We start from the raw sequence: 24,974 nt of genomic DNA, 5'->3' as shown, positions 1-24,974 counted from the left end.
GGCTGGGAATGAGCTCAGTCTCCTCCCCTAAACTTAAGAGTACTGGATTGTGATCTGAGCTTAGCTCGTCAACCACTTGAAGTCGGAATTGATGAGAAATATTGTTAAAAATAGCAATATCCAAAACATCAGGTCTGCCGATCCTTAAGTAATGTGTTGGCTCAATCGGGCCTGCAATAACGATATTTCTCTTCAAGGCAAAGTTGTAGAGGATCATTCCGTTGTTGTTAAAGCTTTTGCTGTTCCATAAAGGATGCTTGGAATTGAGGTCTCCTGCTACAATTACTGCTTCATGTGTATCTAGTAGCTGAGAGAGATCAGAGGGGAGTAGAGGTTTGCCAGGGGGGGGGGGTTGTACACAGAATAAATCTTTAAGCTGCCTGCATTGTTGGTAAGAATTTCTATGCCTGTCTCCTCGAGGTTAGATGTGTTAATCTTCTTAGTCTCATTATAGCGAATGTTTCTTCTGACAAAGATGGCAGTGCCTCCACCTCTGGCATTAAGTCTTTCATTTCTAAGTAACGAGTAGTTTCTGAGTTTGGGATTATTGCAGGGACGAAGGTGTGTTTCGTTAATGAGGAGAATATCAATTTATAAATGATCTGTAAGCTCCTGTAATTCCAAAATTTTGCTCTTGAGACCGTTTGCGTTCCAGAATATTATCTGCATAAAATTTGATGTTAAAGCCGGATTAGTCATTAATCATGGAGAAGATGACTTGAGTATTCCTAAGGAATTTGTTGGTGTCGGCCTGGCTTGGATTTGTTTTGGTGAAGGCCATTAGCATCTCCCCAGGTGAGGCAGCGAGTATTGCTGAAGAATTTTGACTGCTAGTTGCAGGGAGTACCTTAGTGTTACTCGAGGAAACCACGGAAGCATAGGATTTATCTGGTGTAACTTTTTGCGCTTTGAATTCAGGCACAGATCTCACAATATTTTTCTGAGTGGGCTGGGTTAATTCCTGTCTAGGCTTTTGAAGGTTGCATGGGTGGAGAGAGCAACCCTTGTAATTTGCAGGGTGTGGGCCACTGCAGTTTGCACATTTAGCAGGTGTGATCTTTGGCTTGACGCAAGTGTGAGAGGGATGGTTGCCACCGCACTTCACACACTTGTAGTCTGCTCTGCATAGCATTTGCTCATGCCCATATTTTTGGCAGCGATGGCATTGACCAGCCGATGCTTTTCTTCGTAGTGGCTCGGTCTTGATGACCAAGTTGCAGACTATTTTAAGATCATAAATTTCTCTCTGGTCTTTACTGATCTCTACTAAGACCAGAGGCATGGGGCGCTTGTCTGCTCGATACATTCGAGAAATCTTGATCGGCTCCAAGCCTTGTAATCTGAGGTCAGTAGCTATTTCTTCTGTTGTTATGTTTTCTACCAATCCTCTGATCACTACCTTGAGGTTCTTTTCACTTTTAAGTTGGTAAGTATGGTATGGAAATTTATGATCGTCGATAAGTCTGGTGAGCTGGCGGTAGTCCGTTGTTCCTTCAGGCTGTATGCGTACTCCGTCATCTGTGTTTTTGGCTGACGAGAACTTGATGTTACTTTTCTTCATCGTCTCTGCAAGCAACGACCATTTTTCCTTAGATCGCAGGACTACTGGTGGGATCCTCTCTTTGGGCTGTATCGGTATATTCGTCTCAGTGCTTGTACTAGATTGTGCTGATGTGTCCATTTGAGGTGCAAATTCATGTTCTGCAGCAAGAGACTCTTTCTTTCTCTTCTTTCTGCTGACTTCCTGGTAATCATTAGAGTCTATGTCAGTTGTAGCGGAGGAAATGACGCTGTCATGTGTAGGGCGAGGAGAAAGTTCGGAGGTTTGAGGGTCTTCTTTCTCGACCTCCATAATCCGATGAACTTCTACCTTTCCTGGCCATTTTGTGTGTAAGATATTACCAAAAGATAGCTAGACGTTCTTTGAAGGAGAGATCTTCATATGGTGAATTCATAATCTAGACTTGAAGTGGGGGAAGGACCTGCCTTGTCCCTTCAACCACCGAGTGCTGCACCGGGCGGGGAACAGGAGAGAACCTGGAAAATGTTTTTGAAGGTGAAAATAAAAAGTCTTACCTGCTCTGATGATCGAGCACGCTGTTGACGCATCAAATAATCACCATTTAATTTTAATGTTGAAAGTAACTCTGAATTAAGCATTAAAAACAAAACTTAACTCATTGCTGTAATACTACAAGGAGCGCTGATAAACACGTCTGTACTCACTCAAGATAATCTCAATATCCAGATCCACCGCTTACCTGGGTAGCCATTCTTCAAAAATATATAGAGCAGCTTGCAATCACGTTCCAAAGTTACTGCGGAATATGTAGACTACACAATAGAATTCATTCAACGCTAAATTTTTAGACGGCATCACACTAATTCAAAACGCAAGACTCCATAAGCATCAAAAACCACGAAGCAAGGAGTTTGAGGCTATATGGTGTATAGTGGAGGATAACAGGATGAAATGCGTAGTAACGTAGTGCTAACCGGGAAATTCGGTTGCTGGGATGGAAGAAATGCACAGCCAAATCACCCTGATGAATACAAAATCAGCAATTATTGATGGCATACATCATCCGAATATTGATTGGGTAACAGAGAAAACTCATGATAAGCACGGAGCAGAATTTATTGAGCTGTGATAACTTTCTCAAGCGGCATGGTGAAAGAAGCAACTCGAGGCCAAAGAGTAGTAGATTAGTTCATAGCGGCCAGTGAAAATTTAAGTAGGGGTGCTGCATATACAAAATAAGAAAATAATTCAATTTTTATAACCACTAACCAATTTGTTAATAAGTATATTTACATATTTGAGAATATGTAAATTTACATACTTCGAAAATTGTGTGACTCGCCGATATTCATTTGCTTGTTACTATACGTAACAAGTGAATCCGACATGTCGCTACAGATAAATTGTATACTTGCGCGCGTTATGTCTGTGAGATACGAAACTTGGTGTGTGTTCGTGGTGAAATATATTTGGCCTCACCATGAAGACATATTATTATTGGTATGTGGATTCACATGTTAGGTGCAGTGACAAGTGCAAACGAACTACGAAACAAATGCACTGCGTTAGATAGCAGCGCATTTGTTTCGTGATCTAAAGCGTTAATCGAATAGTTCCAATTATTAAATATTCAATCAATGTCGAAACATGTTGTATTGCATTTATACATAATGTTGTAAGCATTGTTATTTATGAACACAAACAAAATTTAATTTTTTTATTTTTTCCTTCGGGGTGCTGCAGTGTCGCAGTCCTTATATACAAGCCGCCACTGATACAGGGTGAACACGCATAAAAAATATTTAGTACCAACTTATGCAGTAAAGAGGTACTAAATCTGAAAAAAAAAAAAAAAAAACTTTCGTTTCACTGTATTTATGGCATTTTTACGATATTCTTACCTTATTATCATAGACGAACTCAATGTAAAACCGCTAAATTAACACATGTACGACAAAAAAAAAAAAAAAAAAAAAGAAAAGAAAAAAAGTCAAAACTCACCTCACTATAGATTAGTTCATATGAGTCCAAGAGCTGCAGTTATCAATCATCATAACAGAAGTCGCTTAATTAATTGTAACTCTTAACATGTGTATTAATTTACCATATAATTTTTAGTCTCATTTTAGTGTTTAAAATAATGTAACATTAAATTTTCAGTTATTTAATATGCTATTGACATATATACGGAGGTTCCCACTCACATGAAAAACACTGGAAGTATTTATTCATTATTTTTAGCAGATTTTGCTAAATTAAATAACTCTTCAGAAATCGTAAAATCTGTAGTTGATGAATGTTTCAATTTTTCTTCTGTCAAAAGGAGTCCATTCATCAAGGGAGTTTGTAGTTGATTTCTTATTTTATTCTTATTTATTGTTACTGCTGAAAATATTCTTTCAGTTGCTGCTGATGAATGAGGGGGGGGGGGTACAGTACAGCTTTAACTTATGTTGTTAATTTAGGAAACATCTTTTCTCCTACAGCATTTGTCATTTCAAAACTTATATTCCGAAAACCATGAATTCTTGACCTTTTTTCAATGCTTTTAACAGTCTTCAATAGTTGTCATTCTTTATATATACATTATATACCGTACATTTTCTGTGTCTAAAAACTGACCATTGTTGGCTGGATTTCTCTTTTCGATGGGGTCCAAATTACGCTGTGCATCAATAAAAAGTGGTTACTCGTATTAGAGTATATAATTTTTCCACTTGTTTTCATTGCTGTAATGATCTTATAACGCCGAGAAGTGTTTGAATAGCGAAGAATATATTTTCATTGGCTAATACCAGTCGGATTGCGTAAGTATGATATCAGAGGATGGGGGGGGGGAGAGAAAAGGTTAGCGAACAGTGAGAGAGGGAGTTAAAAAATAGAAATCAAGGTTGTGTCACTGAATATGATATATAGGGAGGTCGGAAAAGAGAAAAATATTAAACTCATATGTCTAACTCTCATGTTGTTATTATTATTATTATTCGGAAGGAAGAAATATTAGATCTGTTGGTGAAGGTACTAGAACACTAAAAATTTGTAAAAGGTACTGTACTAGATCTAGTACAAAAGTGCTAGTGGCGGTCACTCTGCACTGATAGCATCTCAATTAAGAATACGACTGTTTTGCCGCCATTTAATAACAGTGATCATGCCGTACTGACGTGTTACGTGACCAACTATATGGATGTTTCAATTAGGACATGTTATGTAATATGCTGACTACAAATCTGGAAATTATGACAAACTCAGGAGAATACTATCTTTGATTCTATGGTGTCAGATAGGAAGTATATCAGCAGAGCATGGGAAGCTTTGAAAATATGTTTAAACGATGCGGTATTTGAATGTGTCCTTAGAGTTAGAAGCACAAATAGAATGGGAGTGTTCATTAAAGAAGAGATCCATGAGAAGATGTGGAGGGATATTTCTTCCACATCATCATCATCATCACGGAAGAACATTCCGTGAGAATAACAGTGAGAGGAGTTATGAAATATAAAGTTCATGCCAGAAAAGTTCTGAATATTGTAGGGAAAGCTAAGTTGGAGAGATGTAAAGAAATTGACTCACAGGCTAAAGGCAACCCAAAAGAATTTTATTGTTAAGCTTCAAGTATTAAAAAAAATGTCCGTGGAAGAATAACTTTACTGAATGCAAAGTGATATGTCCTAATATCCTTGCATGTGTTCTCATGCCAGATTACCTGTTCGCGGGAAGAACCGAAATTTACGGTAGAATCGAATTTAGCTCTTCCCAATAGAAAAGCGCAATGTTCCGATGTTCTCACAAGTGCATTACGAAGGCGTTTTTTTTTTTTTTTTTTATTATTATTATAATAATATTTGGGAATTGATTATGGTTGGAAAAAGGATTAAAAATTGTCAATGATCTATGATACAGCAAGTGATTGGAATTGCATATGGACCGCCAGTATTTCTTAATCAGATCAAATCGTTGACAACAAGGCCCCAAAAAAGATGTAGGATGGCCAAGGAAGGAGTATCGTTACATGTATGCTGGTCTTTTTGAGTAGACAGTCGACCCCAGAACAAAGGTAAGTATATAGGTGGCAGTGTTATATCTACAGATATACGTGTTGTGATGGCTGTAAATTTAGGTTCAAATCTTATTTGGTTTGTTTACCAGTTAACAGAAATTACTTTGAGTTTTTGGATATTTATAACCTTAAGGAGGTTAGTTCCAGTGGCGAATTCTCCATGTTTATGCTTGCTGCTCAAGCTCATTAATTGAGAAAGAAGTCATATTTATTTGTTAATAAATGCATGCATTTATAAGCATTCCATTTAGACTTTTATTTTTGTAGATGACGTCTACAAAAATTTTGTAGAAGACGTCTTAAGCTTGTGCGGCAATAATTGAGCTTTGCGTTGTGTATCGAAGGCCGATGCTTGCTCGTCTAGTCAGAGCTGCCTTGGCTTGCTCAGTTGTTGGAGCTTACAGGTCCTCGCAGCAGCAGCACTGTGATTTCATGCGCGCGCATAGCCATTTCATGTCGTCTCACTCTGTTGCCTAAAGACAGGCCATATATAGTGAACGTAGCTCTAGCCAGTGAGCTTCGGCCAGCTTTTACAAGAGTGAGTGATGTTGGGAAAATTAAGTTACAACCAACGTTTTATGACGATGTTATTGACCAGTTCATAAAGAAGAACCGTAGGGTAGAATTTGTATTCAAGTAGCTAAATTGAAAAAGATAGAATATCATTTGTAAAATTAATGTTGTATTTGTATGATTAAATGTACATAAATTTCCGAATGTATAGTTTTAAATGGCCAGTAATTCATTAATCCGCTAATTAGACTTCAATCACACCTCTCACTCCTTGAATGATAACAAGAGCAAGCATGAATTTCAAGACCAGCATTCACCCCTGGTTGGTCTGATTGCTGGGGGTGTCTAATGAAGTAGTTCATTATTTAAAAATTCAACTATGAACGTTCTTTACGTGTTTATGTTGTATTGCTTGTGATGAATTTTGTATGTTGGTATTTTCTGACCTGTATTATTAGTTTTTATTTATTTAATATAGTCGTTTTATTTAGGTAGTTTTTCATTGAACAAAAAAGCCCACTTCCATCGGTTTAATGAGCGTGATCATAAAGCACATTGAAAAGTACGATCGCGAAGTTTGGGAAGTGGTGAAACAATTAAAGATTATTGGGCTAAGTATTTTTTCTGTTATATATAAAACTGCAGTTTAATTATTTTTATAACTAGTATGAAACCCTGCTCTAGAGAGCAAACATAGAACTTTATCAACCTCAGGCCTCCAATTAGCGGGGTGCTGGTCTCACACTGGGCAATGAAATTCATCTCCCACTTAAAGACAATGACGAATATCGATGCTCACAGCGAGATCCGAATCTGCAGCCTGTTGGTTAGAGAGTGGATGCTCTAAGCAATCACCAACTAGGCTAGCTGGATGGAGAGGTTAATTAGCAATAGAATTAGGTTGATGATATAGGATTTTATATGATAGTCAGCAGGGACATGGAAATGGATTGGATTGTTTTAGTAATTTGCTTGAATTTTATGTAATGTGTTCGATAAGGAGGATTCATATACAGTAATATTATTGGAAGGAAGTTGACTAGGTGAGCTATAAAATATAAAAGTATATTATTATAGCACACCACATGATAGGTTGGTGTACAACTTACAGAGAGTGGTAATGGATAACAGATTGGTTACGTGGGTTGGAGATTTCTTCCTTGAAAGATCCCAGCAAGTTATGGATGTGAAGTGTCTCAAAAAAGGAAGGGAATGAATGGTGTATTTCAGGAATTCAGGTGGACTGACTGGAGATCTTCAACTGTGTATGAATGATGCAAATTTGGGAAGAAATATAAGCACTGCTGATATTAAATCCCTTCAGGAATATTTCAATATGCTTTTAAATTGGCCAAGTAAGTGTGATTTAGTTTTAATATTAATACATGCATGGTGTAGAGTGCTTTATAAAATGGGGGAGTTTTGATATTTGGAGGTGATGCAAATACTACACAAGTATTTGCATCCTCTTATGGTGCTATGTTAAGGAGCGAGGTATATTGACAATAAGGAATGAGGTAGTTGTGTCACTGCAAAAAAGTATTGGTTAGACTGGACCTGTTTATCTAGTATCACAGTGATGTGGAAACATTGAATATTCAGAAAGAATGAACAGGGCAATCCCAGACGCTAGAATGTTGAGGAGAAAAATGGGGGTGGTGGAATGTAAATTGCAGTTTGGTAGATAGGTAGAAAAGAAGGGATATGATAGAGGCGTTTAAGTTAGCAAAGACTTTTATCGCATTGAGAAAGCTCATGCTTTGTTAATCCTGTAAAAAGTATCGAAATTAAGACGGGAAAAACGAGAGACCGTCTCTAGAATTTGCGTTAAGATATGATGAAGAGTAGAGTGTGAGGAGTAGATGTTTAAGAAGAAGAGTTTTTTTGTGAATGGAATATATATAGTACTGAAATGCATTGTAAATGCTGGGAATTTTATAGTTTAAGAGTGCTAAAGAAAATTAAAGAATGCTGAACATGAAAAATGTAGTTAGTTAAGTGAGCCACCCACAATGAGTCATCTGACTCAACGGAGATTGCTGTGGTAATAATAATAATAATAATAATAATAATAATAATAATAATAATAATAATAAATGTGAAGTGTTTGGAGTTGAGCTTTTCGGAGGCTGAAGAGTCTATGGATAATCTTGATGTGTAAATAAAGGGATCCCAGACGTCCCATAAAATACGGGATCGTCCCGGTTTTGGTTGCAGCACCCCTAATGCGTCCCGATAAAACTCTTCAAGACAGCTTTTTTTCCTGTATTTTAGAGTTCAAGACTGAATAACAAAATCGACGAGTTACAATTTCTATTCTATTACAAACATCGCTCTCCGTCATTACAGGGAACTGTAGACGCGTTATTTTCTCGAGGTGAGTGATGGCAACACTGCACCAATGATAGGTTCGTTAGAACAGTGCGCATGTGCATTGACATTTTGGCGTGTGCCGTGATATTGGCTCAGCTTTAAATAGCACGGAACGGTCCACTTGACCCACGCCCCCTGATCAACCGCAAAAGCAAACTAGATGTAAGAAACAAGCTAACGCTGTACAAAACTGTAATTCGCCCAGTTATCACCTACGCCTCTCCAGCATGGAGTCATACCTCAGAAACCAACATACAAAAACTACAAAGAATCCAGAACAAGTGCCTAAGAATGATCCTAGATGCCCCATGGTACATAAGAAACTCCCAGATCCACCGAGAAGTAAACATCCCTTACATCCGCTCGCATCTCCACGACTTAGCTGAGAAATTCTTTTCCAAGGCAACCCTGCACTCAAATCCACTGATCAAACAAGCCAACAACTACAGTGAAGCAATACACTGCAAATACAGAAGACCAAAATCTATTCTACTACACACCGAACATCACTAACTTCAGGCCCCAAGAGGGCGAGCAGGTAGCTCAATAATACCTCATTCACAGTATCACTTACAGAGATAAAGGGGAAAAAGAAAAGCATTTTTGCTTCACCCATCCAGCCAGTAACGTTATGCGTTATGCTTGACCCACGCTATTTTAGAAGCTTGCTCTGAGAGAAACAGGTGGGTGCTTGCAGAATATTAATTACTGTACGGTTGCTGTTAAAATGTATGGTGTTTCAATTCTTCTGTGGCCCTGTTGAACGTTGAAAATGCCGAAAAGGAAGTGTGATTATACAGACGCTTTAAAAACTCGATTTCCGTTTAAAAAAAAAAAAAATCTACTAAATTGGGCGAGACAGATAAAGTGGAGTGTTCTATTTTTATTTCTTTTAAAATATCTTCACCTTTTTTGTTTAATGTGTATTTTCGGTTCTAATCAATCTCGTGTCACTTGTTTTTATTCCTTGTTTATCATGTTTATGTATTGTCCAAATTTTGCCACCATATAATAATGTAAATAAAAAAAATAATAAGAAATCATCTAACGTGACTGAGTGAGCAGTTCAATTTCCATTGATTGTCAATCAGTGATAGCGAGCCTAGTATCACTGATTATAAGCAGCAACCGATGAGGAGACTGGCAAACAAGTGTCTTCTCTTGGTACCAAACCCTAACAGGATACGTTCTTATCTGAAATAGTGTGTGTTCTGCGGTATTTCTTCAGTTTACGACACGAGAAACCTGTGTAGTTTCCTGGAGAACAAGGCTGCTTACTTGTTCCAAAGATCGACTTTCTCGGGAGCCGGTAGAAGAAAGGTTAAGAAAAAGTTCCTCCAGTCGGCGACTAGACTCGAACTCAAGTCTGTCGTCATGTGGCCTAGTGGAGTTAAAACAAATGCCACTGCGCTACACAGGCCTTCTGTAATAATATATTACTAAATTATTGTATAATTTAGGCATATTTCATTTTTTCGTACGGGATTAAGATCGAATTTATCCAGACCTATAACACTTTGAAGTTTTTAATTTCATGGCATTTTCTTTTTCATATGATATTTCACATCCAAGACAATTGAATATTTATTTCTTCTACATTTTTCTCTCAGAGGGTGGTGCATGATTAGAATGGATTGCCTTTGGATATCGTGAGTGCAAACAGTGTGAATAAATTCAAGAATAAGTATCACAGCTGGTGTGTGTAGTATGTGACCTCCCTCGATGAGTCTCTGACTCCCTGGAGATCTCTCTTAATAGTAATAATAATAATAAACTATGGGAAGTTTTTAGTATTGCCATTGGATGTTGAGTGCAAGCAGGAGGTGTCTCTTAATAATAATATTTTTATTTTTATTACTTGATCATGTACAAAAAATAACGTATTTATTTTATTAATTCACTTATACAGTGGAAAATTTTTTTTTATTTAATGCGTTATACTCTATTAATATTTCATTAAATAAATATTAAAATGTGTTGGTGACAGAAGCATCGTTGTCTTATGCCTTGTTTATAGATTGTTTTTCAGATAGTTTTCATTTATTTTTATTTCAACATCTGCCTGTAATAATATATTAGGTATTATTATTCTTTATAATATAATATATCAAACTGACTTTTTTACTTTATTAAATGCTTTTTTCATAATCTATAAAACAAAAGACGGGTTTCTAAATTTATTTCTTTATTTCCTCTATAAGTAGTTTTAAACAAAATGCTACATCCATTGTACTCATTTCTAAATTAAGTTTGACATTAGAATATTTTTCCACCATAGTTTCAATTTTTGTACTGTTTTGCAGCATTCAATAAACTAATATCTCTGGAATCAGGAGGTTTTGTTTTGTCCCCCTTTTAAATATTTGTATTACTATACTTTTATTCTATTGGTATTTATATATTATTTTTAAATTTTAATTATCTCTGGTTCCCTACTACAAAATGTTTTCTAAGCTTTTGTTCAATTGGTTACGAATTAGTCGATCTCTGGCACTGACAGGAGCGCTTTCCCTCTGAGAGCTCAAGAATATTAATCGTTAGCACTCACGCTATTTCCGACAATAAATAAATCTTGTGTTAGGATTAGGGACCATAATATGGCGGCACTTGTCAGCCATGTACAATTGGTAATAATCTTGGGACATCTATCTTTGATTGGTTGACGGATTTTTTTTTTTTAATTTGATGTTTTCAATAAATTTATACAATTCAGAGTTCATCCTATTCTTTTCCTTCTGATTCACCATTTTTTTATTTTACATAGCTTGTCAATTCTTTTATTCTCTTTTAAAAGGCTTCAGCTGAATTTTTTCTTTCATCTCATTTGTCAGATGATGGGTTGAGTCCCCTGTGTGCAAATCTTTGCCATTTGATCTCTCTCTCTCTATGAAGTTTGATAACCGTGACCTTTCCTTCAAAGCCAAGTTCCTTTTCGTCTACCTTTTGACCATCTTTCTCTAATCACCCCATTTGACTATATTTGGTAATCTTTGAAAGGGCATTCTCTGGAGGCGTCTTTCATTATTATATCACCTTAATCATTTGGTAAGTGTTTGGTGTTTTTTATTTTATTTTATTAGCATTATCTGTCCAAAGATCAGTAAAGTAATCTAAGAATTCTTTTAAAGCTACTTCGTAATTTATACTTGCAGTTTTTTATATCTGCATTCATATGCTTCAGTCATTTATAATTATTGGGTGTTATTTTGTACATATCATTTTCTAGGTATTCTACAAAGTTTCTAGGATTCTCCATGTTTCTTTTTGGTTTTTATATTGGCTGTTGCTCGTCTTTTTCTATACTCGATTTTGTCTGTTTTCCTACCTGACGATCTTTTAAAGAGTAGCTTTTCATTTTCAATTATTTTTATTTCATTTCCCCACATGTGATTTTTTTTATAATTTTAATGTTGGCTCGACGTTCATATTATTCGATTCTTTCTGTCTTCATTTTCATGTATTTTTCCTAAAGTTAATCCTGTTGAATATTAGAATTATTTCGTGATTAGATTTTGTTTTTAAAATTTTGTAGAGAATTTGGTGGAAACCTTTATTTTTCTTGCACTAATGATCTGTTTCTATTATTTACATGTATTTGACATCTAGGAAGAGGCTTGCTGTCTATTCATTTGATATAGATTTTTGTTATCCTGCACACTACATATAATGTATGTTTATAGAATGTATTCGTTATGTTTAAATTGCAGAAGTGACGTTTGCATCATCTGCACTTATCTTCCAGACAGATTTCGATTCAAGTCTAATTACCGACTAGAGGAACTTTTATTATATGCCTTTTTTCCCTCAACCTGTTAGGCATTTCTGGCATAGGCAAGCAGTTTTTTCTCTCCGAAACAAGAGTTTTTCATCTCTCATAAACTCAAGAAAATGGACCTAGTACCCACACTATTTCAGACAAGAGTATATCTTGTTAGAGACTTCGGTTGCTGCTTATAATTAGCGAGTCTTGAATTTGTTATGTTTATCTTTTCTATCTGATTGGCTTTTGGTGGAGATTGAACTGCCTTCAGTCTCCAAAAGTTAGACATCGCGAAAAAACGGCCTTGCCTACTTCCTATAAGAGAATAAAAAGCATCAGCTGAATTTTTTAAGCAATGGTACATTGCTGTACCAGCTGGCTGTAGATATTTTTGCAAAATCGACAATCTCTTGCCAAAAATGGCTTTCAAATCCCTTAAGGACCAAAATATTGCAAACATTCTAAAGTTTGCAATATTCCATGTCCTTGCTTACACAGGACAAAGATCTTGAAGTTTGGAAATTAGACAAAAAGAGCATATTGGAGATGTTAATAACAACAGAAACTCACAAGGCACTCAACAGAAACCAGTGAATGATTTCCTGTGACATTTGAAAGTCACTTATTAGATTTTTCCACACATCAAACTAATTTTTCTGCCAACTATCGTGCATACCTACTGAACAATGACTGACCCATGCCACCTTCTATATTCCATGTTTGCTTTTTTATTTTTGTGTAATGGTTCCTACATATTCGTTTTCAGCTATGTAATGGTTCATGTTTGCCTCTTATATTTTTTTGTTCTTCCTAACCCAGAAGCCACTAGCATATGCGGCAAACTATTTAAACTATTTATATTATCACAATCTATTGAACCCAATGTCAGTTATGCTTTGTCGCATTCGTTTTTCTTATTGAAAAAATCTACATGCTCATTTAAATGTTTCTATCACATACTCAGTTATTCACTTAACAACCAACTTCTGTAGTTCATGCACCCTCAATCTATCCTCATAGGATAAGTTCCAGACCACTCAATATCTTGGTGCTCACTTGATTCCCCACCACTTCCTCATCGCCAAGAAACAAAATCTAAGCACAGTAATCCAGATGTGGACATATCGAGGCCTTATAAAGAGGAATAACAATTTCCTTATCTCTACTTGTTAATGTGCTCTTCAATAGCCAAGAAATTTTATGAGCTACCTTTGTAACTTTTGTGCCACGTAACAAGTTTTGTTTGTAGCTGGTATAAATTAGAGGAATACAATGGTCCCAATTTAGTGCACTATATCTGGGTGAAATGAAGGCAAGAAGGTAACCAACAGGTTTGAAAGAGGCATTGTGATAGGATGTTATAATGCAGGCCTGTCTGTTTGCCAAATTGTTTACAAACATGGGCCATCCCAGGTCAACAATCAGTGATTTATTTATTCATATGATGATATAACAGTCACGAGGCCCCTTTTACCGAGAAGTATGGCACCATCTCAATACCCCCCAAATTTTATCTTGGCTCAGGACTGGCATAGCTGATGAATCAGGCCTATGGCTGGGTCTTAAGTATTCCTGACTGTAATCTGTGTGTGTTCACGGTGCCGGTTTGCAGGAAGAAACAAACAGTTAAACTATAGAGAAAAATCCTACTGTCCACACCAAAAACCAGCTAACTTGGCTATGGCTGAGAAAGATCCTTAAGCTCCTCACGTCAGCAATGAGAATCAAACCCAGGACACTCCTTTCCCAGCATATGGTTTGAAGTACATAGCCATTCGGCTAATTGTGCAGACTACAATCAGTGATACCATACCGAGATCGAAGAGCAGTGAGTCAACTGCAAGTGCTACCTGCAACAGATGATTCTGAATACTCTCCAAATGTGGCCATAGGTTGCTACAAAGGATATATTAAAACTGCCATTCATGAGCTGGCATGTTGAATGCAGAGTTCCAAACATTGGAACTCTGAAGCATTCAGAACTGAGGCTCAACAACACGGATTTCCATGATAGGACCACAATATGCAAGCACCGCATTACCCGAACCAACATTCAGTGTCATCTTCTGTGGTGCAAAGAGTAGGTACAGTGGGACACAAATTTGGAAAGCTGATTTATGGAGCAATGAATAATATTACACCTTCCACAAGAAGATGGATGGGTGTGACAAATAGCATACTTGCATAAATCTTACCAGGAACTCAGTAGGGAAATTGCTCTGCAATTCTCACATTGTTTTATTTTTCTATTTATAGATGGGTATTAAGAGAGCTGGACTCCAGTCATTTGGAATTCAACCTCCTGACCAGTACATCTAAATTTTGAAGTTTAGCCACCATAAAACTTTTACTCCTCTATGTCACCTGTGTTGTGGCTAGTCATATGCAGGCTTTTGTGAGGAAAGGATACATGTGGAATTATAAGGCTGGTAATTATGACAAGCTTAGGAGACAACTTGCAGCTATAACATGGAACGAGGAGTTGAGCAGTAAGGAAATAAATGCTGCATGGGAACTTACAAAGAAATACACAACATCAATGTACGAATGTATCGCAAAGGCCAAAAGGCTGAATAAGGTTGGTATAAAATGGATCAATGTGGAGCTTAAGCATGAAATCTGGAAAAAGAAAGTCCTTTGGAGTAAGTACAAGATGAATAATGGTAATCAGTCACATTAAGAATATAAAGAACAAGCCAGGAGAGTGACTCAGTAAGGAAAACAAAAGCTGAGTATGAGCAGAAATTGGCAAATCAGGCTAAGAAAAACCCTCGAGTTTTTTATATATGTAGCAAGTAGAAGGAAGAATGATCATGGAAAGATGAAGTTAAGGGACGAAAATGGTAGAATGGTAACTGCTGCAGAAGACATTGCTGAGTTATTCAGTGATCAATTTATAAGTGTGTTTCATCCTGATCAGGGTGGAATCATGAGGAACTTTAGTGTAGAGGACGTAGGAGAGGATAGCTTAATTGTGAGTGAGTAGGAGGTATTTGAGGAAATAAATAACCTTGATGTTAATAAGGCGATAGGATTTGATGAAATATCACCAGCACCTTAAGGAAATGTTCCAGGGAACTGGCAGTAGTACTGGCATGCTGCCTGTTTAACAAGAGTTTTGCAACAGCACAGGTTCCAAGAGAGTGGAAGGAGGGTAAAATTGTTTCACTGCATAAAGGCAGTGATAAGGTTGGTCAATTAGTAGAGCCTCTGCTACTAATGGCTCAGTTAAGTAAGTTCGAGTGCGGTTAGTAGTTGGAAGGGGGCCAATCGTTCGATGCTGTCAGCACACTCTCCCTCGATAAGTCTTTGGACTCCCTGGAGGTGTCAAATAATAAGGCTGTAGCTTCAAATTATAGGCCGATCTGTATATCTGGAGTTGTGGTGAAGGTCCTGGAGAGATTGGCGAGAAGTAGGATATAGAAAGGGTTGATAACAGCGGTATTCTCTGTGGTTATCAGCACAGGTTTGTTAAGGGGAAATCATGTTTCACTAACTTACTTATGTACTATAACAAGGTGACAAATACCTTGGACAGAGGAGATGCGTAAACAGTGGTGTATTGGATTTTGCAAAGGCTTTTGATAGACTGCCACATGACAAGCTGTTAATTAAATTGAAGGAGATGGGACTGGATAAGAGACTTCTGTGTTGGATCAGTGACTGGCTGTCAGATAGGTATCAGAAAGTTGTATATGGGGGTTGCAGTATCTCGAAAGACAAAGGTCACCAGTGGTGTGCCATGGGGGTCAGTTTTGGAGCCATTGTTGTTCAATTTGTATGCTAATGATATTGGGTTTAATTTAACTAGTGATATCCAGCTGTTTGCAGATGATGCAAAACTGGGGAGAGCAATGTACAGTCAGGCTGATGTTAATGCCTTACAAGAGGATTTGAATAGATTGCATGAATGGGCAGGTAAGTGGAACTGTCAGTTCAATGTTGCCAAGTGTAAGGTTTTGAGATTTGGTAAGCAACGATGAGATGCCAAGTATACACTTGGTGGGGAAACTTTAACAGAAGTAGAGGAGATAAGAGATCTAGGAGTGATGGTGGACAAGGACCTGAAATTCAGGGGTCACATTGTACAAGTTGTGAACATCGAATATGGCAATGATGCGGAGAACACTGACATGCAGAAATAGAGAGGATATGATTCCATTGTATAACGCCTTGATCAGGCCTCATATGGATTATTGTGCACAGATTTGGTCACGAGTTTTCATGGTGACGAGGATATGTTGGAAAGGGTATAGAGAAGATTCACAAAGGTGGTCAGTGGTCTTTGGAATGTGGAGTACGAGAACAGACTGAGGGAATGTAAGTTGCAGAGCCTCGTGAATAGGAGGAAGAGGGGGGGATTTGATCGAGATATATAAACTTCCATGTCTACCTGATATCCCAGGGGTTGTTATCAGGTAGACATGGAAGAAATTTTTCATAGACGTGGAGAAGGAAGTAGAACAAGAGGCCATTGCTGGAGGCTGTGAGCAAAGGAGTGAGAAGCAGGTTCATTGAATGGAGGGTAGTTGGTGAGTGTGTTGTGGACACATTGAATCAGTTAAGATGCAGATGGACGAGCATTGTATGCAATAGTGCGTATCTTCCAAGATGAGTCTCAGACTCCATGGAGGTTGAGTGTTGATAATAATAATAATATATATATGCGCATTACTGGTTGAATATCATCAATTCCAGCTGCCTTTCCACATTTCAGGTTTTCAATGGATTTTTCTACTTCAAGTATTGATATGTATCTCTGATTGCATTGCTGTTGAGTGTTTTCTACCACCAATGCCATCACAGTGCTTGTTTCATGTAGCAATCTTTCAAAGTAGTTACTAGAGACATGCAGAATGTATTTATTTCCAATTATCATGTCAGCTTTATCATCTCTGATTCTTTTACAGTACTCTTTCATCCAATTCTAAGCTTCAATAACATCCAGAATATTGAGCCACCTTCCTGATATTTACTTTCTGTGTTCTTACTAGTCATTCCATGATATTTGTTTAGCTAGTTTTATACAGTGCTACAGTTTCTTACATTTTTCTGTATTCCCTAAGATCATAAGTTGAATTACTTGCCAGGAACTTTTGATAAACTTTCTTCTTTTCCTTGATTGCCTCTTTAACATCCTGAGTGCACTGTGGAGTTCTGATTATTTTTTTTCTTTTATCCTTGCAAATTGTTTCATCACTTGCTCTAGCTAATGTAATAGTTTTCCTTGAGGTATTCAGCCAATTTCCTTTGCAAACTCCAGCAATATGATGGTGTAACCATTTCCTTTATCAAATTCCACTGACACTTTATTATAAAATGCCAATAAATTACTAAGGCAGAACCTACCTTTTACAAAATCATGCTGCCCACCATAGAGCATCATATTTTTATCCACCCATTCCTAAATTTTATCTTTAATCAACTTTTCCAATACTTTAACCACCACTCCAGAGGTACCTTTACATAATGGGACTATCTTACCCTTTTTCCACTGCTTTTGAATCTTTCCAGAGCTGAGATTTAGATTAAAAACACATTCAGAAGTACTGCCAGTTCTCTTGCACATTCTTGTATCACATGGCTGACATACTGTCCAGTCTTACTGCTGTGTTTGCATTGCATTGATGTTTTTCAACATATCAAGTGCCTCCAGTTCATCTACCTCAATTCGCACATCAGTAAGTGCAAAGTCTCCACCAGGATGATACACTCTTGCAAAAGCGATTACTTTGTAGTTTCACTCCTCTTCCTTCTGCTACTATCAGCACTTTATACTGAAATCATAAAAATAGTAGCATATTTTTAGTACATGATGGGCTTCTTGTAGCATTAGATCTGTCAAAAAGGTCATCAGGAAAGCTTATTCAGATCTTCATTTTTAGAAAAAATAAGAAATTTTCTGGCATGAATAAACGATTAAAAAAAACTCAATGATTTGGCATTAATGAGTGATATTTTGGGTGAGTTTGTATTATCAAATGCACTGCAAGCAAGGCAATTAAGTTTAAAAAGGCAAATAAGTTAATAAAACATACTAATTTTTTCATACAGATAAAAGATAATTTTAGTATCCATAAAAATAAAATTAATAAAATGATAGAAATTGATGCTTTAAAGGAATAGACTTTGAAGTTAATGTAAGGTTTAAACTACTACAACAAGACAAAATAATTGTGATTGTGGGGGAAAAAATGCAAGATTAGCAAACAAAATTCACATTAAAAATATAAGATATAATTTAAGTCATTCTAGTTATACACCTAAAATTGTTGAATTGTTCAATGTTATGGATCCCACCTCTGGAATTGATAAGAATTACCTTGGAAATCAGGAGAAGAAAAATGGATGAGTTAAATGCATTCCTAAAATTTGTACTCAATTTAAATAATTTTTTGTATTAAATCAAGAATAACCTTAAATTAAAAATTTTTTCCAATTCAGGAATAATAAGGAAAGCAATAGAAATTATGAACACAAATGGAATTAGTTCTGCAGAAGAAGAAATAGTGTTTCATTGATGGCAGTGATGTCAGGGAAAACTTAACAATTAAACATATTTCAAACTGCTTTATCATCAGTCTGTTGGAAAAAAGTTATTTTCCAGACTTCCATGCAGTCACAAGATTCATCATGGGAAGTCAAAATTAGCTTCCAGGGATGGTCCCTTTTCCTCGCTCCTTTTGATCATTCTACCATATGAAAAATAGCTTCACTGTTAACATGATAATAACAACCCTTCAACAGCTTAAATCCCTCATCATACCCCTATTCTATTCGCCAGACTCTGTGGTCTGCATGCCCTCAGTCTATCCTCATAATCAATGTTGTACAGTCTTCATATCGTTTTTGTTATCCATCTCTGCTCTCTGACCCTCTCCAAGGTTACTTCATCTCCTTCAAATCCAGGTGAGCAGATCCAAGCACAGAAATCCAGATGTGGCATGATCAAAGCTTTATACAATGGGGTGGCACACTTTTTATCTGTCATGGTCAATGTGCACTCAACATTGCTGTAATTCTCTGAGGTGTCTTCACAACCTTTGCAATTTGTCCTCAGAACTTCTCTATCCCCAATTACTGCAAGATCCCTTGTTTCCTCCACTGCTTCTAGTGAAGTATCCCAACTATGGAAAAAAAAATTTAAAACCTCACCTTAAGATGCATTAAACTGATATCCCCTTTCATTTACCCAACTTTCCAACTTATTCAAATCCTCCTGAAGAGACAAAACATCAGCACTATTACTAATAACGCTCCCAAGTTTCACATCATTTGCAAAGAATTGAATATCTCTCTGTAGTCTTGTGACAATATCATTGACATTGAACAGAAATGGTGGCAGGACTGAACCCTGGGGAATACCACATGTAACTTCCTAACTCCCTCATACCACTCCCCATATACAATGCTCTGATATCTATAAGAGAGCTAATTACCAATCCACTAACCTGATATCCAGACTCATATGATGTAACTTAAAAACCAACTTGTCATGTGGCACCCTGTCAAATGTCTTGGAAAAGTCCAAGAAAATGACAGTGTACGCATCACCCTCATCCACTGCACTTATTACTCCATTGTAAAAGGTAACCAGATTACTAAAATAACAGCACTTTTTAACAAATGCATGCTAGCCTGCATAAATAACATTACTCTCATCTGCCCAATTCTGTATATGAGTTATTAATAATTTCTCCAAAATCTTTACAACTACAGAAGAATTACAAACATGCTTATAGTGTAATATTTCCATTCTACAACCGCCCTTGTGCAATCTCACCCTCCTTCCCTCTCCAGGAACTTGCCCCATTGTAAGACTTTCATTAAACTAGTAACTTTCTATTTTCTTACCTTATTGACATTTCATGTACTCAGTATTCAGAATACATCCTCTTCATTCACTTCTAACACTTCACCAGTCATTATCTTTCTAGGAATAAAGTCTGTATTCCTAGGATGGAACATTAATAAAGTGATCATTAAATAGCTCAACTATGTTTTGGTCACCCAGTTACCACTTCTATCCCCAGCAAGATAATCCTAACCACTATAATTTTTCCTCCTACTCACCATATAGTGAAAAAACTTCCTTAAGATTCTCCTTTAATTGCAGTGCCAGGACCCCTCTCAGATTCTAATTTTTTCTTATTCCAATACTAGTCACTTTCCTGGTCTGAGCATTATATTACTTGCAACTGCTCTACAACTCTCTCTTTATATATACCTTCATAATCTCTTTTTCTTCTGCAATTCAGTTTTTATTCCTTTTGTCGTCCATCATCATCAAATTCCTGACATATATCCTCAGGGGGTGTACAGGATCTCATAATAGTACTACATGAAAAGTTACATCATTACTAACTTCCTATCAACAATTTTCATTGGGATTAGCCTGCTATCTGTCAACAGATATTTGTTATTTGTCATCCATTTGACTCCAAATTACTTTATCTTCTTCACTTGAGGTATAGAATCTGTCAATACTGTCAACAATTTTTTCTTAAGTATCTCCCATGCACTAATGACATCTCTTTTACTTGAAATTCTTTCATCCATTGTACATGCTGTAAGTCTACAATAGTCGCCTCCTTATAATTCCACATAACATCCTTCTGTTTTGATGCTTCCATATGCCTAGTCATCCTCCAAGTCAAGACTACATGGTCACTCTCGACAATGGAGGGTGGGACACCCCTAAGAATACTTTCTCAGGCAGCATGTGGTGGAGGGAACACAAGGATCAAGAGTTCTCCCTCGAGAAATCCAAAAATTCAGTTCTCTTATTACTGCATGCTGTCTCCTATGTCTAGTTTATATCACTACAGTTGAAGTTCCCCATAATGATTGGTCGCTTTGCACTTGCCAAACTAATTTGCCTAGACATTTCCTGCTCATTGCCATCTATATTCCCTGGTCTGTAGCAACATCCACTAAACAACTTGTCTTATAAAGATCTATCTCACACTACATACAGCAACCCCTTGATTAATGCGCTTAATGCATTCTTTAAAACAGGCGCATTAATCGAAAATGCACTAATCGAATATAATAACCTATTGGAAAAAGTATAATTCGTTCCTCAAATTTCTTTTTTGATCCTTAATTTTTTATAAAAGAATTAGGGTATATCTCATTCAGAATATAAATTTATTATTCTACTTCTTAACATAGAATTGAGTTAACGTAGTTTGGCAGGCATTCGGTTTCTTTTTTGTTCATACAACTGACATTATGGCACTATTGCTACTTCTGCAGATTTTACTGCTTCTCTCTTCATCAGGGTCAGCCTCTAAGCATTGCTGCTTGAAAACTTTGATTGTATGAAAAATATTTTCAAATTGTTTCTGTGAAATCTCTTTGGGCTTGTCAGTGATTAAATTTTCTTCATATTCTTCAGGATCTTCCCGCACTGTGCATCTAGATTTAGCAGGTTGGAATCACTCATTTTCTCAGAATGAGATGTAATAATTTAGATTCATACGAAAAAGCCTCTAAAATCATTTGGACAGTATGCTTCCGAATGGCTCGCGTATTGCTAGCAGTAATTTCATTCGACTCTGTGACTTTATAACCAGTCTACGACTTCTCTGATTTGGCCAGAAAAGTCTTGGAAGGCATTCACAATATAGTGTATTTCCAAAAAAGGCCAGTTTCATCGACATTAAATATTTGTTGATCATAACAGCCCCGTTTCTTCCACAATTTTCTTCAAAATCTCTGGATACTTTGCACTTGCAGTTTTACATGTGATCAGAACATTATGTAGGCTATTTCATTGATAGCCCTTTCTTTCATGGTTGCAAGGAGACTTAATGCTTTTGATTTAATAAGGTCAGCTTAGCGGAATCCATGTTTGGTTACAATCTTTGATCAATGTAGAAAGAAGTCTCTAATTCAATCATTATAATACTTTGATTTCGAGTAGTCTGCATGCATGTATGATGAACTTGAAGCAGCCTTACCTTTCTCTTTGTATTCGGCTACTTTGCTTAAAATTGCTGTTATAGTTGATTCACCCATTTTTTATTCTTGTCCTATCTTTGCTCTGGACTCAACTTGTTAATTTTTTTTTATTATTTCAAGTTTTTCTTCCAATGAGATTACTTTTCGAATCTTCTTCACACTTCCACTTTTCTGCTCACCAATTCTTTTACTCATGACGAAAGGTTGGAAAAATACTTTAAAATAAAATAATAAGGAAAATAACTGCAAAGGAGACACAAGATATGATCAAAATGTTATATAATTAACAGACGACATAAATTTGGAACATAGTGCAGTACTGTATGCCATTAAAAATTAACTTTGTAAAATATTTTAAATCAGTAACTAAACTATTTCATCCCGATGAGTGATTTTTTAAAATAGTTAACCATAAAAATGTATAGATAGAAAATTTTTAAAATCCATAACATTTATTTTTAAGATGTATATAGGCACACTAATCGATTTTGGGTACAGTAAAAAAAAATGACCCACTAATCGGGGGCACATTAATTGAGTAATTGCTGTACTCTTAAAGCTATTAATTAGTGTTATTTCCACTGAGATTCTCTGCCCTAAAAGCACACAGTTCATCTCTCATCATGAGTAGCACTCCACACCACATTTACCTTCCCCATCCTGCCAAAATATGCTATATCTTTTGATTTCTATCCCTGTTAGACCTTCCCCCTCAGTTAACCAAGTTTCACTGATACCAAAAACCACTGGATGGATTGATTCAATCAATGAAACAAACTCATTCCCTTTATTCTCAATGTTTCTAATATTTGTATACAGAAAAACCAATGTATTGCCAGTATTTTTATAGCTATTATTGCTCCTCTCATACTCCAGCTGGTTTTGTAATATAGTGTATATCCCACAGGAGGCCATCCCTGTAACATTTCACTTGTGCAATTCTAGTTTCACTGTCCCAACAGACTTACTAGCCCAGAAAACAACAGTCTCTTCAAATGCCTGCACCCTTTTGCATTCAAATGCAATCCACCTCCTCCTTACAGCTTTCTTCTATCCTCAAATGTACTCCCTACATCCACATATTCCAGACCTCTTTTCCTGCACATTCTTGATATCATTCATCATCACTGCTCGTCTTCCACTCTGTATTATCATACTGGGGAAACATGCTCACTATCTTTCTTTGGACACATTTCTGCTGCACATTAACCTCAAAAAAAATCTCATGCTATGAGTCACACTTCCTCTCAGGCATTTGTCATAACCGTTACTATCCACAATTTTACTCCTCTTCACTGACATTGCCACCCTCTCTATCATTCTATCAGGCAAGCAGTCCTCTGGCACTCTACCTCAAATCATCGAATCTCCATACAGGATATTCCAAATAGATTCATCCATCCTTCTCTCACTGGCAACCCTCACTCTTAGAGCTTCCAATCTATTTCTCTCTCTTTCTCCTACTTTCCCCTTGTCCTTCTCACCTCTCTCTTCCTTGCTTCCACACTGTCTCATCTTTCTGCAATTTCCTCTCTTCCACTATCTCTTGCATTCTTTCACCTTCATCTCTCCCTTGCTCTCTGATGCCATTCTCTTACACCTACTCTCACTTCGCTCACACCAGCCAGCCTCTCCATCCATCCTCTTCAACTCAGTCTTCATTCTTTCCATCTCCTTTCTCAGGAGCTCTATTTGATAGTTTGAGGAGATTTGATGATTCAGGGTGTGCAGAGTAGAGTGTCAGAGATGTGCTTGCCTGGTAGAATGATAGAGAGTATGAGAATGGCAGTAAAATATGAAGTTTCTCAGCCCAAATACCATAAAATCAAGGATAAGTAAACTGATACTAGAAGTCATGTATCCTACATAAAGATTATTATAAATATCAAGAGGCCTTTTGGCAAGTATTACACAATAACTAATACTTTTTTTCCTATTTCAATAAACATATGAGAGTGGTCTGAAAAGTTCTCGGCCTAACAATGAAAAAAAATTTATAATTTCAAAATTATTTTTATTTTTCAACATAATCTCCCTTAAGACTAATACATTTATTCCAGTGATGCTCCAGCACCATTATCCAGTCCCTGTAGTGGTTCTCAGTAAGATCTGCAAAATATCCTTCTACAGCTGCAATCACCTCTTGATTCGAAGAAAAACGCTGACCAGCGAGGAAGAGTCAGAAGTCAGAGGGAGCCAAATCTGGGGAATAGGGTGGATGTTCCAACAATTCATAGTGCAGATCCCTTAATTTTCCCATTGCTAAAACACTATTGTGGGCAGGTACATTGTCCTGATGAACGATGATTTTTTTCTTCTACAAACCAGGTCTTTTCAAGATTATTAATAAACAAAATGCCTTTAGCATCCCAAAACACCGATGGCATGACTTTGTCTTCTTTGGCGCTGAACAACCGGCTTCTGTCCACTGTTTTGACTGCTGTTTGGATTCTGGTGTGTAATGGTGAATCCAAGTCTCATCCATAGTAATAAATCAACGCCCAAAATCAGTTTTATTCTTGTTAAAATGCTCCAAGCACTGTTCAGAGATTTTCATGCGAGTGCATTTTTCATCTGCTGTGAGCAAGCAGGGCACCCATCTTGCGCAAAGCTTTTTTCATTTGCAATTCTCCATGCAAAATATATCCTACATATTCTTTTGAAATGCCTATAGTCTCAGCAATTTCAAGCACTTTGACTTGCCAGTCATCCAATACCATATTATGCACCCGATCAATGATTTCTGGTGTTGTTACATTTTTTGGACTTCCTTCATCTGG

General features: G+C 36.8%; 1 protein-coding gene across 1 annotated transcript in view; it reads right to left on the bottom strand.

Annotated features, from left to right (window-relative positions):
* LOC150099201 (uncharacterized) overlaps nt 1–24,974 on the bottom strand; it is a 146,245-nt gene that overhangs the window by 88,848 nt on the left and 32,423 nt on the right. Inside the window, exon 5 of the mRNA XM_090404278.1 lies at nt 19,118–19,355. Within this exon, the coding sequence (XP_090260404.1) occupies nt 19,118–19,355 (238 nt within the window). The remainder of the gene's footprint in view (nt 1–19,117; nt 19,356–24,974) is intronic.

This window comes from Typopeltis vanoorti, chromosome 14, assembly GCF_054136105.1.
Source record: "Typopeltis vanoorti isolate ZY-2024b chromosome 14, IOZ_Tvanoo_1.0, whole genome shotgun sequence".
Taxonomy (NCBI): Eukaryota; Metazoa; Arthropoda; class Arachnida; order Uropygi; family Thelyphonidae; genus Typopeltis; species Typopeltis vanoorti.
This window is presented reverse-complemented; position numbering and strand designations above follow the sequence as displayed.